Consider the following 16,795-nt stretch of genomic DNA (forward strand, 5'->3'; position numbering starts at 1 on the left):
CACCGAGACGCGGGCACACTCCGGAAAGCAGCATTACCTGCTCCTGCTGTTGCATGGATTTCCCCGAAGCATTTGGCTCCTTGGCTGTAGTCATGATTTCCTGTTCAGGGTGCACACAGGCACAGGGGCAGATGCGATCTGCCCGGGAGTTTGGGGCCACCGGAGTCCACTGGGCGGGAGGACCGGGATTTAGTCCATGCTTCCCCAATCACACGGCTACTGGGACAGGGTGGGGGAGGACCAGTGAGCTGAGCAGCCTAGTTTTCTTTTTAAATGCAAAGAGCGGAGAGCGGCTCCGAAAGGGGAGATGCTGCGGCTTAGCGGGGCTTCTCCTGTTAGCAACAGCCTCTGCAATCGCCACAGAAACAACGACAACTGCTTAGCAACCGGCAAGTGGCGGCGCGGTGCAGGAAGGGGACCCGAGTGATGCGCGCCGCTCCCACCCGCCTCCCGTGGCGCACGGCGCATGCTCGGGCCGTGGCCGCGGGGAGGGGAGGGGGCTGGGCAGGGGGCCCCGGCGGGAAGGGGGTGCCGGCGGGGGGAGGGGACCGCGGCGCGGCCACAGGTCCGGGAGCTTGTCGCCAACCTGCCCAGGTGGCCGGAGCTGCCAGCGCTGCCGGCAGGTCCCACCGGGGCGGGGCCACGAAGGGGCCACACGCGAGGTGCCTTGTTTTTCCCTCTGCCAAGCGCAGGGCCTTGGGGGAGGAAGGTGGCCTGTGGGCACCAGAGAATGGCTTCGTTTCTGTTTGCCCGGTGTGTGTGTGTGTGTTTTTTTTTTCTCCTGGATCGCTAGCTATGGAAATCTTGGCCTTTATTTTCCTTAAAATTCAGAAAACTTATTATGTTCCATCTTTTAACTCAAAGAATCCTCTGTTTCTCTGTGAAAATCAACCAGGACCTCAAGGGTGTCTGTTGCTTAAAAGAAGCAAAGAAAGAAAGAAGCCCATGGGGTGACCTTACAGGAACGCAAGGGCTCCCCGCCGAGTCCTGAGCTCAAGGAGAAAGCCGGGGCAGAGGCGGCCATCCTGCTCTCCCGGCCTGATGTCCTTGAGCTTGGCGCTGACCCTGGGCGGCCCGAGCCGCTGGTGGAGGACAAACGCGCTGGGGGACCCTGGGCTTGATGAGCTAATAGCTTGCAGGTGGGGATACCTGGGCCTTCCAGAAACTGCAGCCAGCTCGTGCCCGGGGGTCTTCTGCTGGCCCTGTGTGTGACGTGGCCTCTGTTAGTACTTGTCTCTCCCCTCCCTGCCTTAAGCCTCTGCCTCCACCCAAGGGCCTCTGGGAGGCCCGGGGGAGCGTAGCCCTCACCCCACGCAGCCCTGACAAGCGCTCTCAGCAAGGAAGTCCTGCCCGAGCCGCTGGTCTGTCTTGCCTTCGCCCCTGCGAAGCCAGTGCAGTTCCCTGTAGAGAGAAGGCGAGGTAGGTCTGTATCCAGTTGAAAGGTGTTTCATAGAAGACTTCCCTTTGTCCTGCCCCTTCCCTGGCCCCCTGGCCCCAGTCGTTGGACAAGAACAGACACACGCCGGCAAGATCCATGGCACTGTGTCCTTCCCTCGAGTTGACAGCTGAGTCCAGATAGCGCAGAGTTGCCTGCCCCTTCCACGACGCCTGGGCACAGATACCGGAAGGTCAGGATGGGCAGCTGGAGCTCGCCTGGTTTGGCCGAGCGTACGAAAAGGAAAACCCCGTGTAAGAGCCTTGTCCCACAGTCAGGCTTTGCTTTTGTTGTGTTTGCCTTTGACTTAGACGTCCCCGTGGGACGGGGAGTTTCCGGGATGGGAACAGCAGTGGCGTGGATCCCTGTGTTTGTGGCTTGATCCCAGGGTGTCTGGAACATAGGTTATCACCAGTGTGGGCTGGAGGGAGTGTGCCAGGCCACACAAGCCCTCAGGGGAGTCGTTGCCCAGTTACGGGTTTCTAAGGAGGGAAAGCTGGGGTCACTGCGGTGTGAGGTCCCCAAGCGAACCTGACATCGAGGCCCCAGCAGCAAAGACTCAGAAAGGGGACCTGGACAGTGAGGTGAGCAGCTACCCTCCCCTCGCACACCTGGACCACAGCAGCCCCGAGGGGGGACCTCGGTGACGGGTGAGACCAGCAGCCCTTGTGGCAAAATGGTTCATCGCTGAGCATCTCAGAACTGGTCTGTCCTCCAGAGTTGCCTCTTAAATCAAAACCCCTGGGGTGGGTCAAATCTTAAACCACCACCTGTTAACATCTCCAAAAGCATCCACCGCTAACTTGTGGGGGCCATGAACGCCACCCGGGACCGATATCCAAGGACAGGGACACCAACGGGGGGCAGGGAGAAGCAAAAGGAGCCAGGACCTGCCTCCTCTTCACGGTTTCCAGAGCCCTGGGTCTAACCCACTCGGTGGTACCCCAGGGTGCTCAGCTGTGTCTGGTGGGGACTGACATGAAACCCTTCGGGCACTTCTATTTTATTTCTCAATAACGACCTTAAAAGTTATTTTACATTTAAAGTGAATATGGATGTGATGCAAAGTTCACGCACATTTGTAAGATTATACCTGATACTTCAACGAAGTCTCCTGCTGGCACCAGATCACCTGGGCACTTGCCCTACCAGCCCCTCCCCCACCCACCCCCACCCCTCCTTCAGCTACTCTCCCTTCAAGAGCCACTGGGTGGTGCAGCTCGCAAATGGCTGGTGGATGGACAGGACAGGTGGTACCACTCGGAACCTTTCCATGGGCTTTTCTGGCACCAGGTGTCCAGAGGCCAACTTTTCTGCCTACTTGACCTTGACTGCTTTTCAAAGAGAAAGGGCAGGACTTCCTAATAAGCCACAGACAACACAGATGAACTTGAAGGACCTTCTGCTGAGTGACGTGTGCCAGTAACAGCAGGACAAATACTGCAAGATACCACTTATACAGAGGAATCTAAAATCGTCAGACTTATAGAAGCAGAGAGTAGAATGGTTCTGCCAGGGGCTGGGGGGCGAGGGAAGCAGGGAGGGGCTATTCAACGTGGATAAACTTTCCATTCTGCCAGATGACAAAGTTCTAGAGCTGCTGTAAACATCACAACTCTAGTGAACAATGCTGCATTGTACACTTAAAAACCTGTTACCTGAAATAAGTCACAGAAAAACAAATACCGTATCATTTCAGTCAAGTGCAGAGGAGAGCAAACAATCAAAAATAAATCAACAAAACAAAAACAAAAACATAGATGCCGAGAACAGAGTAGTGGTTACCAGAGGGGAAGGGGGAGGGGCAAAATGGATGGGAGCTAAATTTCTGGTGGTGAGCACACTGCAGGGGACACAGAAGTCGAAATACGTTGTACACATGAAACATATCGTGTTATACACCCGTGTTACCTCAATAAAAAATAAATCTATTGGGATTAACAGATACACACTACTATATATAAAATAGATAAACGACAAGGACCTACTGTATAACACAGGAGGGATTATAGATCCCTGTATAACACAGGGATCTATACTCAATCTTTTGTAATAACCTACAAGGGAAAAGAATCTGAAAAAAAAATATGTATGTATAATTGAATCACTGCTGTACACTTGAAACTAACACATTGTAAATCAACTATACTCCCACTAAAACAACAACAACGACACAAATAAATCTAAAAAACAATCTGTTAAGAGGGTAGATCCTTAAGAGAGAGAAAGGGCTGCCTTTTGTCCATGTTCTAAAATTAATCAGTATCCCTCTAGAAGGAAAACACCCCGCCCAAGTTTATCCTTTCAGCTGAAGTGTGTCCTGCAACCTTCTCTCCAAGCCTCAGTGAACGTTCAGTTGATAGCATCCCTCCTTAGCAAAGGGAGAAAGTCAACGCTTAGCTACTTCATAATAATGACAGTAACAGTGGCTGCCTGGTACTGCCCTGGGCTATGCACCCAAGCCCAGCATCTCTGTGAGGCAGGCCCTGCGATTCCCCCAGTTTACAAAAGAAAATTGACATTTAGAGAATTTATGAAACCCATGGTTACCCAACAAGTAAGTGCCCAACCTAAACCTGGGCGTGCAGGCCAGGGGCCACCATACCACACTGCCCTGAAACGCGTGCAGAGTAGAATATTGAAAATACTGAGCTCGTCCGTGCCAGGAAGGACGCTGAGCATTTGACACCTATAATCTTAATTGCTCCTTAAAAATCTCTTAGCTACCCGTGGCATTAGCTCGCTAGGGCCGCCACAACAAAGTACCACTAGAAGGCCAAGGTCAAAGTGTTGGCCTCTCTCTCTGGTCTGCAGATGGCGGTCCCTCTGTGTGTGTGTCTGTCCTGATGTTCTCTTCTCTTCACAAGGACACCAGTCCTATGGGATTAGGGGCCACCCAGTGGTCTCATTTTACCTTAATCACCTTTTAAAAGATCCTGTCTCCAAATATAGTCACGTTCTGAGGTCCTGGGGGTTAGGACTTCAAGTTATAAAGGTGGGGGGGGACACAATTCATCCCCTAACACCTATTGTTACCCCATTTCACTGATGAGGAAGCTGAGGCTTGAAGCAATTAAGCAGCTCTTCCAGAGTCACACGGTCAGTAGTAAATGGCAGAGTTACTCAAAACAAGAGTAAGGCTCCCAAACATCGCAGCATCTTCAAAGCGGCAGGCAGCTAAGGTGGTCTCAAGAAGGCCTCACTCTGGGCGAGCCCCTCGTGTGGCTCTAGGGAGGATCTGGAGAGCAGTATGGACCTAGCCCTTCCCAGGTGAGTGTTCCCTGTACCAAGGGGGCAGAGAGAAGCCGCGCAAGTGGGGCGTCTTCATTCTGCAGCTGGGCACCTTCCCGGAGCACCGAGCACGGGCTACCCTGACGCCTGCTTCTCAGCCCCGCCAGCTCTTCACTGCACTTGCTGGACACAGGCAGCTGAGCCTGGCAGAGCGTGGCAGCCTGCCTGCCAAGGAGGCTGCCACCAACTGCTCACCCTGCCGTGTATCCACCTCCCATTCCCACTGGCCCCACTGCCCGGTGCTTCGAGAAACATCTCAGAGCCCACAGTCAGCCTCCCTGCGTGGACCCAGAGCACAGCAGTCCTCAGCAGGTGCACCTGGACGGAGGCTTGTTCGCGGGAGCGTGATTCAGCCTTCAGCCTTCTCTCCCGCCCAGGTGTGTCCAAGATGGGCGGCTGGCACAGGCTCGGCTAGTTAGGTTTGCTTGTGGATGTGCAAGCCTGGGTCCCGCTGCAGCTCCAGGCCATTTCTCACTCCTCTGATTTCCGTTCACCCTGCCCAGAGTAACCAATCAGCTAAAACAGCTTTGCTTCACGACTCGCTCCATCAGCAGGTCTTTATGTAGCACCTACTATGTGCAGATAGCAAAACTGCCAAGAGACAGACACGCTGGCTGCCTCGCTGCTGTGAGGCAGGGATGAAAATGTCCTTAGAGTAGGATCCCTGAAGATTTAAAATTTTTTTTTAGCATTAACCATCTGCAAGAGAAGCCACTTCTAACTTAGAGTTCCCTGAAAATAAAAGCGAATATGGGCAGAAAGGTAAGATTCCCTGGAGAGTTCAGCCAGGATCTGAAGAAGCAAACTTAGAAAAACAGCTTATATAGATACATACTGAAAATAACCAAGGGGGAGGAAAAGTGGATAAGTTTCCTGAAGACTGAGTTTCTCTAGAGAAACAGAACCAATAGGATGTGTGCGTGCGTGCGTGCATGCGTGCGTGTGTGTGTGTGTGGAGCGAGAGACATCGAGTATTTTAAGGAATTTAAGGAATTAGCTCATTTGACTGCAGGGGCTGGCAAATCTGACAGCTGCAGGGCAGGGCCACGTAGGCTAGAAGGCTGGAAACCCAGGAAAAAGGCCGTCTGGAGGCAGAATTCCCTCTTCCTCCAAGGAGGCTGGTCTTTTTTCTCTTAAAGCCTTCAACTGATTGGACAAAGCCCACCCATATTGTGGAGGGTACTCTGTTTCACTCAGGAGTCTACTGATTTAAATGTTAATCACATTAAAAAACCCCAATCCTCCACAGCAACATCTGGTTTGACCAAAAGCCGGGTACCATGGCCTAGCCACACTGACACATAAACTCAACTACGACAGGCTATGAGCGGAAGCGACTGGTAAAGCACCTCACAGGGTGAATATTCTTAATTTACTATTCTTCTCCTCCCCCTTTTTCCCATCTATCTTCCTGGGATGCTAGCTGCAATCTTTATTTATTTATTTTTTTTGCGGTACGAGGGCCTCTCACTGTTGTGGCCTCTCCGTTGCGGAGCACAGGCTCCGGACGCGCAGGCTCAGTGGCCATGGCTCACGGGCCCAGCCGCTCCGCGGCACGTGGGATCCTCCCGGACCGGGGCGTGAACCCGTGTCCCCTGCATCGGCAGGCGGACTCTCAACCACTGCTCCACCAGGGAAGCCCTCCCATCACACTTTTTATGTCCCACACTTGTGTGAAGTCTTGTTCCATCACAGCTCCACCGTCCACTTCCCTTCCTGGCTTCCTAGCCCCATTGTGGGTTTCTCCAGGGCAAGGCCAAGGTAAAAGGAAGAGCTGCATATCAGTTAAAGGAATGAGCTTCAACGTCAGAATCATTTCTTATTTGCAAACCCCAGGTCTGCTCACTTGCTGTCTGGGTACAAGCCACTGAGTCCAGGTTTCAGCTGTTTAATGCACACAACAGTGGGCGGCTTATAGAGTTTGGTCAGAACTAAATTAGGTCAACTCTGTAAACCAGTGGACACAGAGGAGGGGCTAAATCAGCAGCTCTTCTCATTGCTGGACTGAGGTCACCTTAAGGACATGTCTTCTTCTTTGTATCCTCAGTGCTTAGCACACAGGAAACAACAGAAAAGTGGGTGTGTTAGGGAGAGAACTTTGGGAAAACTTGAGTGTCACCTGCACTGAAATTCAGAGGACAAGAGTGTTTCTTCACATGAGCACCAGGAGAGGTCAGAACCAGATCATTCATTTTAGGCAACTCGTCATCAGCAAAGACATTCAGACAATCACAACCCAGAGTTCCTGTTTGAGCCTCATGGGTAGTACGGCCACGGTTCACAGATCACTAAGAGACGGAAACGTGGATGTAGACCACCCTGGGAGGATGGAACCGCAGGCACAGGAGGAAATGTCAGGTGGAATGGCTGTAAAAGTGACGAGGTTGGAAGAAGAGGCTTCCCGAGAACTTGGGGCTCCATTCTGCCCTACCCCTGTTTCAGCATCCAGCCCGGGCACTTGTCCTCCCCGCACCCCCCGACGAGAGCCACATGTCATTGAAACGAAGGGCTCCCCGGCTTAAAACGCAGGATCCACCGAGTCCCTCACTACAGATGACCACCTTTCAAGAAGAAAGAATGAAAAGGGAAGAACAATGACCACCTAACAGAAAACAATGTCTTACATTTTAGAAATCAACGATGAAATACACGAGGAAGATATATTTCCTCGATTCATCAGACAAGCTTAAAAGGTTCTATGTGCCTTATTACGTCTTTTTTAAGAGTCTCTTTTGCTGAAGATTAGAACTAAGCAGAAGTCCTTAAGAATGAGAGCCCAGCCTATCGAATAAGAATAAGATTATCTGCCATCGAGTATCGACTGGGAGGCAGACTCTCCGCCAGCCCCCAGGAAACAGAAAAGATAACTACTTGTTGGGCAACACAGAAACAACTTCATGAAGACGACTGCCCTCCTAAGAAAATGAAAAACAAGATTTATATTGTGAAATTTATTCTGTCACTTATTGTGTCAACCAGCAATGAAGGAGAGGAAGTAGAATAAAAGAGAAAATATAAGCGGATGTGGCTCTTAGTCAGGGTATTATTTTGTGAAACTTGTGAAATGGGGTCACCTGTGAAATATTAGAAAGCCACTGTTCTAAGATCTATAGGAGATCTGTGCCTGTCCATGGGCCCATGATTCCCTTTTATTCCAAGTCTTTCTCTCCCTTTCTGAGAATGCTCTGACCCCGTAGCTTCTCCAGGAAGCCTTCAGAAACTGACACCAGAGCCAGATCCTCAAGCAGCCTCAGGCTCCAACACAAGTAATTTCCCCTTTTCAACACGTCCGTTTACAAAACATGCCACTATCCCAAAAGGGTCTGCATGCGATGGAGAAAAAGCACGCCCGAATCAATGAATTATGTCTCTTACAAAGATGCTCAGATGAATACTGAATAGGAAGATCGCCCTTGTGATGAACATATTACACCAGGAAATTAGCTGAGTTTGAGCCACATCTCATACAGGATGCAAGATTGAAACCTACATGATTGACGATTTCTCAAAGCCCATCCCCAGTAGCATGACAGGCAGCAAAGAGTACAGTGCATGTGGTAAAATTCACAGGGACCAGAAAGGCTCCAATTTGAAAGGATTTTCCTCATCGAGACTTCAGAATCACAATTATGTTTTTATCCTTTGTGGCTGCTATCGTTCATAAACTTATTGATAACAGATACAGTTGACAGACGTTAAGACACCCCATATCTCTACATTAACCAAGTATTGAGATCCTGTCAGTGGATCAAGCTAACAGACCTACCCCACCAGAAGCACTAACTTGAAGAAACTCGGGAAAATCATTTCTAGATTCCGGCTACCTTCTTCCCTGACTCTTTGCAGCAGCTTTCAGAAACCCACCTCTTCCTTCAGATGAAGCATGGTCTTCTGATGGGTACAGGTTTTTGCTATACCTCTAAAAAGGAATGGAGTCAAGTATTACTCACTGATACTGGAGTATTAAGGAAGGAATATGTTTTCCTTCTCTTGAGGGTTTATTATGTTCTAATAGAAAATACCTATATGTCCATCATTAGGTTCATTCTGGATGGAAATCCCCCTCCGAGTATCCCTCTTAGGACGAGACAAGAATACCACGTCGTGTAGGACGAGACAAGAATACCATGTCGTGGGTGATAGGACCAGGGTCTGTGGCCTGACCCAAGGACAGCCAATCTATAGCCATATAACACATGTGAAGAGTCAGGCCAATCTGATTCTCCTTTTCAGGAACTTGAATTCATGCAACTCAGAAGCCTTCTTTTCAAGCCCAAGTTGGTTCCAATGTATCATTTGGTGGTAGTGATGAGCAAGTGAAAGGTCCCCGTACAGACTGACGCCTAAGGATGCCCAAGTCTAGTCCTACCCCAATGACCCTCTTGTCCTGGGGGTCAGATGGAATTCACACAGGTTTTCTAGGGAAGGAGTGACTGCAAACTAGTTCAGGTTCCCAAAGCCCAACATTAGTTTTCAACTTGCTGAGAGTTTTGATTCCATTCAAAACAAGAGATTATTATTGGATAACCCTGATTGGTCACTTTTTTTTGTCTCTCTCATTTAATTCCCAGACATTTATTGAGCATCTACTATATACCAGGGCTTACTGGGACACTGGGGAAACACAGATACAGAAAAAGCACAACCCCGGCTTTGAAGGACACTCAGTCTAGTGGGAAGGCAGACAAACAAACTGTATCACGAGATGAATGTGAAGGCAAGTGCGTACAGAGGTGGAGCAATGGACCTGTGGTCCTCAAAGGTTTTGGTAGGATGTCCCACTGGAATGACAGGGGGCCAGGTGGACTAGTGGAGAAGCGACAGAGCATCGGGACCCATGTGCAAATAAAGGGTGGCAATGCACGAGAAGGTCCTTTGAGGGGCTGTAGGGCATCTAGGGTGCTGGGGTGCAGTGTGGGTGAGGCAGCATGGACTGGGCAAGGCTGGATTATGATGACCCTCTTCATCAAAGGGACAAGCTCCACCCTGCAGACAACTGGAAAAAAATGTAGGCGATAAAATGTCATGAGCACATTTGCCATTTAGAAATGTCTCTTTTCAGCATGTGGAAAATGCACTAGGACAGAGACAGCAGTTTAGGAAGTTTTTGGAGCTGTCCAAGCAAGAAAAAGGAAGTGCCCGGAGTCAAACGGTGCGGATGGATAGAAAGGAAGTTAAAATTGCACGTCAGGGTCGACTTGAAACGGTGCGGATGGATAGAAAGGAAGTTAAAATTGCACATCAGGGTCGACTTGAAAGAACACGTTGGCCAATTAAGAGTTGATCCATGGGACTTCCCTGGTGGTGCAGTGGATAGGGCTACGCGTTCCCAATGCAGGGGGCCCGGGTTCGATCCCTGGTCAGGGAACTAGATCCCACGTGCATGCCGCAACTAACACCTGGCACAAACAGATAAATAAATAAATAAATTAAAAAAAAATAGAGTTGATCCATTTTCTTTGGACACATTTAGCTGCAGCAACACAAATAATTCTCTGGAAGGCCCAAAGCAAGGTACTGCCAACGTTAGAAACATCTGTCACTTATTTTCACCTTTTGTTTGTACCACATGGAACTTACGAATAAGCAATTCTGTAATGATGGGGATAAATTGTAATGATCACACCTCACTTATTTTTCCTCCCCACCTGGTCATTCTACCAAGGGTTATATTTTCTCCAACCATTGTATTTCAACCCGAGGATTCCTTGGTTCCTTATTTTAATTAATCTGGTCAGTATGGCTCAAGGAACAAAAGCAGCTCAGGATTCAGGACACTTAGACCCAGTGCCTGCCAGGGGATGGACGTTGTGTCCCCCAAAATTCATGTGTTCAAACCTAAGTCCAATGTGCTAGCATCTGGAGGTGGCACTTTTGGGAGGTGACTAGGTCATGAGGGTAGAGTGGGATTAGTGCCCTTTTATAAGAGACCTTGGGGGCCCCTTCCACCACCTGAGAACACACTCAGAAACTGCCACCTATGAACCGGGAAGCTGGCCCCCACCAGACACGGACTATGCCACAGCCTTGATCTTGGACTTCCAGCTTCCAGAACTGTGAGGAAAACATTTCTGTTGTTTATTTGCTACCCAGTCCATGGTATTTTTGTTATAGCAGCCCGAATGGACTAAGTACCCTGCACACTGCACAAAGGTAGGGTCCCAATTCACACTGTGCTCTATGGACTCTGGACCGGGGTTGCTGGGCAAAAGTAAATACCTACAAACTCAATGTCATTGATGCTCTCTGGAGTCACGTGAGAACATGGTGCTCCCTGGCGTCCACGCAGGGCCTGCCACCTGCACAGGCTGTGTGAGTCTGGGCAGGTCACTGCCACCTTCCAGTTCTGTTCACCCCAGCCTGGGCCCTGTAGAGGCAGCAGGCAGCCCTGCTTACTGCTATCCTTGTGCCACCACACCTAGTACTTAGCATACAGTAGGTGGTCCCTAAATGTCGGTGGCCCTTGAGGCAGTGAGAGGACTGAACCAGCTCAAGGGGGCGCAGTGCCTGTCACTGTGAATTAGGTACCGTCAGTGCCCTGCAAGCCACTGGTCCAAAGATGGAACTCATTGGGCTTCCCTGGTGGCACAGTGGTTGGGAGTCTGCCTGCCAATGAAGGGGACACGGGTTCGATCCCTGGTCCTGGAAGATCCCACATGCTGCGGAGCCGCTGAGCCCGTGCGCCTCAACTGCAGAGCCTGCGCTCTACAGCCCGTGCTGTGCAGCAAGCGTAGCCACCGCGGTGAGAAGCCCGCACACTGCAATGAGGAGTGGCCCCCGCTCGCCGCAACTAGAGAGAGCCCGCGCACAGCAACGAAGACCCAATGCAGCCAAAAATAAATAAGTAAAACAAAGATGGAACTCAGAGGGGAAGGACTCTTTGTCATTGGCCTGGTGACCGTTAGCCTGCATTTGCAACACATTCCACACGGAGAGCTTCATCCTACATCCAGGAGTTGGGAGCCAGCGTCTGGATGATTTATTAAGTCTATGAAATATTCTTCTGCCTCGGTTGATGACAGCGTTTTATTTTTCACCCAGATATTCTATTGTAAGCCATCCCTCCATCACTTCTCTGTCACCAGGCTCTGCTTTCTCTCGTGGTGTATTTTTCTCCATCTTTCATCAGCTTCTGCCCTGAAATGCCTTTTTCTGCTATTCTACAAGCTTCCTTCTTCAAATAGGTCTGCACTCCTGACACATTTTATTCATTGAATTTTACAAGTACAAAGAGAGAGAGAGACAAGGGTCTGTCGGTCTCAGAGTGGCAGAGCCTTGGAACACTACACTAATTTAAAAAATCAGTCTTTCCTGATTGGCCCATGATTTTCATGTTCTGCGTATAACTTTTCCTGTCATTTCACTCTATGTGGAACCAGATTTAAGTATCCATTAGAATGCCAACTCCAAAAGGGCAAAAATTTGAAAGCTGCTTTATTCACTAACACAGGCGCTTCAAACAGTAGGTGCTCGATAAATAACTGTTGAAACATTCATTGTTACAGAGGCTTTTTTTTCCTGCCACTTGCAGGGAGCAAAACGTGGAGGGATTCATCATCTAGATGAAATTGCTTTAGACAAATCATGGCTCCCATGGAGAGAACTTATGATATGCCTTTATCTACGACGTCATCATCATTCAAACCGGCCTTAAAAAGTGGGCAAGCCATAAATCGTCTCCCCTCTCTAGAAGAACGGTCGTTGGAGGCGGCAGGTGCACGGGGAGGTGGCAGAGTCCCGGTCTAAGGTCCCTCAGCGAGTCCGCAGCAGAGCCCGGGCCACCCCAGTGCCTCCACTCTGAGTCCTCTGGGCGTGGCTTCGGTCCCTACAACGGAAACGGGTGGCTGGTGCATCTGGGGGAGGGGTGATGCAGAGTCACTGCGTCACGCTGCCAGGTCGGCATGGCGGCACCCCGACCCCAAGCCCAGCTCACCGGTCCTGCCTTCCCAGGTCTTGTCCTCCGCTTGTGCGCCCCCGCTGTTCACACCCCTTCCTCACCTCTGGGCAGGAGGTTCACACAGGACAGCTCACTTGTTGGGTTGCCTCCAGTGAGGACAACGGATGAAAATCACACCCCTTGATAAGTCTCGGAGAAGCAAAGTCCCGAAGCCGGAGGGAAACTCCTGGCTCCAGAGATCACGAGCTCAAGACTGGCGGGGCCGGGAGGGGGGCAGTGTGTGGCCAGGAGGAGGACCAGATCTCCTCGGGTGCACAGTGGCCAGGGCATCCAGGGGAGACCCGTCACGCTCCTCTGGGCGGCAGGGGCTTTGCCCCGTTTTTACCAGACTCATTTTCTGTAGAAGAAAATCTCTGCTATGGTGGTGGCCCAATCCTCTATAACCATCCAGACATCTTCAGGATGGATCCTGCCTGTCACCTTTAATAGCCTCAGTCATTCGGGGACACAACGAGCAGGAACGTCTCTGGACAGCCTTCCTTACAAAAGGCAGGGCTCGACGCCCCCCCCCCCCACCGGCTCCCAGCTGATCTCGCTTCTCCTGCTCTGCCAGGCGCTGCTGTTTAATTAAGGAAGGTGGCAAGTGGCAAGAGCCCCTTCTGCTGGCCCTTCGGGGAGTCTGGTTCCAGAAGCGTGGCTGGGCCACCGGTCTGAGTCAGGCAGGCAGATGGACCCGCTGGGAAGCAGACGATACGCCTGGTCCCTCTGCTACTCCCGGCTCCTGTTTACCCCTCAGCTCCCTGTTTATTCTTTTCTCTTCTCTTGGGGACAGAATTCTTGGAAAATAGATGACAGTGGCAGAGAATAGGTCGCCACGAGATTTGTCCAGATGCATTACAACATGGCGTTTACCTAAACCAGTGACATAAACTATTAACTTGGGAGGGTTTTTGCACTAAGTAGGATTTGTCCAAACCTAAGACAACGAACCCAGCCATCAGGAATGAACAATGAGACTGTGGCCTTGGGGAGGCCAGGGAGCGTCAGGAGAGGAGAGCTCCTTCCTTAACACCATAGCTGGACGGTCCCCAAGGCCACAGTGACGCTCCACCAGGAAGGCCCAGACGGCCTGGGGAGAGGGACAGTGCCACGTGAGGGCTGAGCTCGAAGGCCACTTGGCCACTGACTCCGGACATTGGGGAGTCTTGCCTTAAAATTCAGGTCCTGTCAATAATTCCCTCGCCTGGAGGAGATTGTGCTTTTCAGAGTCACTTGACAGATGAAGGCCATCAGATGACCCTGCTGCCTACCTAAGGGAACTCTATTGCACTGTCTGGTCTACCTTCCATAATGGTCGGAAGCGCCCATGACCTGTATGGTCCCAAGGACCCCAAGGCTCAGTCTCTGTCCTGAACGTGCATCCCGGGGGTTAAGCATCACAACCATTTTACTCATGGCCTCTTCGAAGTGCAGAGAGGATGAAATTGCCCCAGCCTGTTGATGAAGCTGGAGGCTGACTGGAGACCTGGATCTGGGGATCACTTCCTCTTTTCCCCATCACTAGACAAAACTGTCTCCCATCTCAGTGCCTCCTCCTGCCATTTCTGTAAAAGGGCTCGTGTCAGTTCCATGGTTTTGGAAAATTGAATCTATTCTCTTCCAACCTACGGCACACAAACTATGAAATATTTAGCACACTGATCAAGAGCAGATATATTTAAAAAACAATATGGAGGAATTAGCTCTATTTTCTTTGAGGTGTATTTCAGTATGACAGGGAAAAACAGATGACAAATGGTTCTTGAGAATGTAAGGATAAACGAGTTTACCGAAGACCCCACATCCTTCTTATCGCCAGTTGATTGGTCAGAGTGAAAAACACGCCAGAGTTTTCTTGCAAAAAGTTAAACTGTTCTCTCTTTAGAGACTTTGCCTTTTTCTATATTCTGCACACATCAATGCTCTGCGTATGTTTCATACACGCACAGAAAGAATAATCAGTCTTAAAGTGAAACTAAGATCACCTCTGTATTGTGATATCAATGCTTTTTCTCATGAAAAATATAAGAACCTACCATGCTTCTCAAAAATTATAATATTCATTGTGTTGCCATCTCTTCACTTTTTAAAAACATTTCCTCACAAAAAGTTACTATAGCTGTGGGGTTTTTTTGGTTTTTTTTGTTTTTTTTTTGCGGTACACGGGCCTCTCACTGTTGTGGCCTCTCCCGCTGCGGAGCACAGGCTCCGGACGCGCAGGCTCAGTGGCCATGGCTCACGAGCCCAGCCGCTCCGCGGCATGTGGGATCCTCCCGGACCGAGGCACGAACCCGCATCCCCTGCATCGGCAGACGGACTCTCAACCACTGTGCCACCACGGAAGCCCCTATAGCTGTGTTTTTAAACACACACACTCACTCCCCGCCCCACACACGCGGCACACGGGCATACCTCGGAGATACTACGGGTTTATTAGTTCCAGACCACCACAACAAAGTGAATATTGCAATAAAGCAAGTTACATGAAATTCTTCGTTTCCCAGTGCATATGAAAGTTACGTTTACAGTCTACTGTAGTCTATTAAGTGTGCAATAGCATTATGTCAAAATAAACAAGATACATACCTTAATTTTAAAATACTTTATTGCTAATTTTCTGGTGGTGTCTTTAGGATTTTCTATGTATAGTATCATGTCATCTGCCAACAGTGACAGTTTTACTTCTTCCTTTACCATTTGGATTAATTTTATTTCTTTTCCTTGTCTGATTGCTGTGGCTAGAACTTCCAATAGTACGTTGAATAAAAGTGGCAGGAGTGGGCATCCTTGTCTTGTTCCTGATCTTAGAGGAAAAGCTTTCAGCTTTACACCATCGAGTATGATGTTAGCTGTAGGTTTGTCATATGTGGCCTTTATTATGTTGAGGTAGGTTCCCTCTATGTCCACTTTCTGGAGAGTTTTTATCATAAATGGGTGTTGAATTTTGTCAAAAGCTTTTTCTGCATCTATTGAGATGATCATATGGTTTCTAGTCTCCAATTTGTTGATGTGCTATATCACACTGATGGATCTGTGGATACTGAAAAATCCTTGCATCCCACTTGTTCATGGTGTATTATCCTTTCAATGTATTGTTGAATTCAGTTTGCTAATTTTTTTGAGGATTTTTGCATCTGTGCTCATCAGTGATATTGACTTGTAATTTTCTTTTTCTGTGATATCTTTGTCTGGTTTCGGTATCAGGGTGATGCTGGCCTCATAGAATGAGTTTAGAAGTGTTCCTTCCTCTGCAATTTCTTGAAATAGTTTGAGAAGGACAAGTGTTAACTAGTCTCTAAACGTTTGATAGAATTCACCTGTGAAGCCACCTGGTCCTGGACTTTTGTTTGTTGGGAGTTTTAAAATCACTGTTTCAATTTCAGTACTGATTATTGGTCTGTTCATATTATCTTTTTCTTTCTGTTTCAGTCTTGGGAGATTGTACCTTTCTAAGAATTTGTCCATTTCTTATAGGTTGTCTATTTTATTGGCATATAGTTGTTCATAGTAGTCTCTTACGATCTTCTGTATATATGCGATGCTGGCTGTAACTTCTTTTCCGTTTCTGATTTTATTGATTTGGCTAAACACCATCTGAGCCTTCAGTGAGTTGAAATCTTTTTCTGGTGGCGGGTTTCAAATATTTTGAGATTTACCAACACGTGACACAGAAACACCAAGTGAGCAAATGCTTCTGGAAAAACGGTGCCAATAGACTTGCTTGATGCAGGGTTGCTACAAGCCTTCAATTTGTAAAAAAAATGCAATAGCTGTGAAACACGATAAACTGAAGCATAGTAAAATGAGGTCTGCCTGAGTGTGTGTGTGTATAGATATAGAGATTTATATATAAAATATAAAATTTGCCAGTTTAACCAGTTTTAAGTCTATAATTCAGTGGCAGTAAGTACATTCACAACATTGTGCAACCATCACTACTATCTATATTCAGAAGTTTTTCATCACTGCAAAGTGAAAATCCCTAACCACTAAGCAATAAGTCCCGTTTCCTCTCCCCAAAGCCCGTGGTAACCTCTAACTACTTTCTCTCTCAATGAATTTGCCTATTCTACATATTTCAGATAAGCAGAATCATAGAATATCTGTCCTTTCTGCCTGGCCTATTTCACTTA

At 48.9% G+C, this 16,795-nt stretch overlaps 1 protein-coding gene across 5 annotated transcripts in view; it reads right to left on the reverse strand.

Moving 5' to 3' along the window:
- The window catches only part of DPP6 (dipeptidyl peptidase like 6), a gene marked incomplete at both ends in the record, with an annotated part of 1,026,243 nt that overhangs the window by 544,557 nt on the left and 464,891 nt on the right, over positions 1-16,795 (reverse strand). For 2 of the 5 annotated variants that reach the window (XM_082662526.1, XM_082662524.1), the window contains one exon: positions 38-94. The exons of the other annotated variants lie outside the window; for them this stretch is intronic. In XM_082662526.1, the coding sequence (XP_082518652.1) occupies positions 38-94 (57 nt within the window). Of the gene's footprint in view, positions 1-37; positions 95-16,795 lie in introns of those variants that run through there. 5 annotated transcript variants of the gene reach the window in all.

This window comes from Grampus griseus (genome assembly GCF_964374135.1).
Source record: "Grampus griseus genome assembly, chromosome: 9".
NCBI lineage: Eukaryota > Metazoa > Chordata > Mammalia > Artiodactyla > Delphinidae > Grampus > Grampus griseus.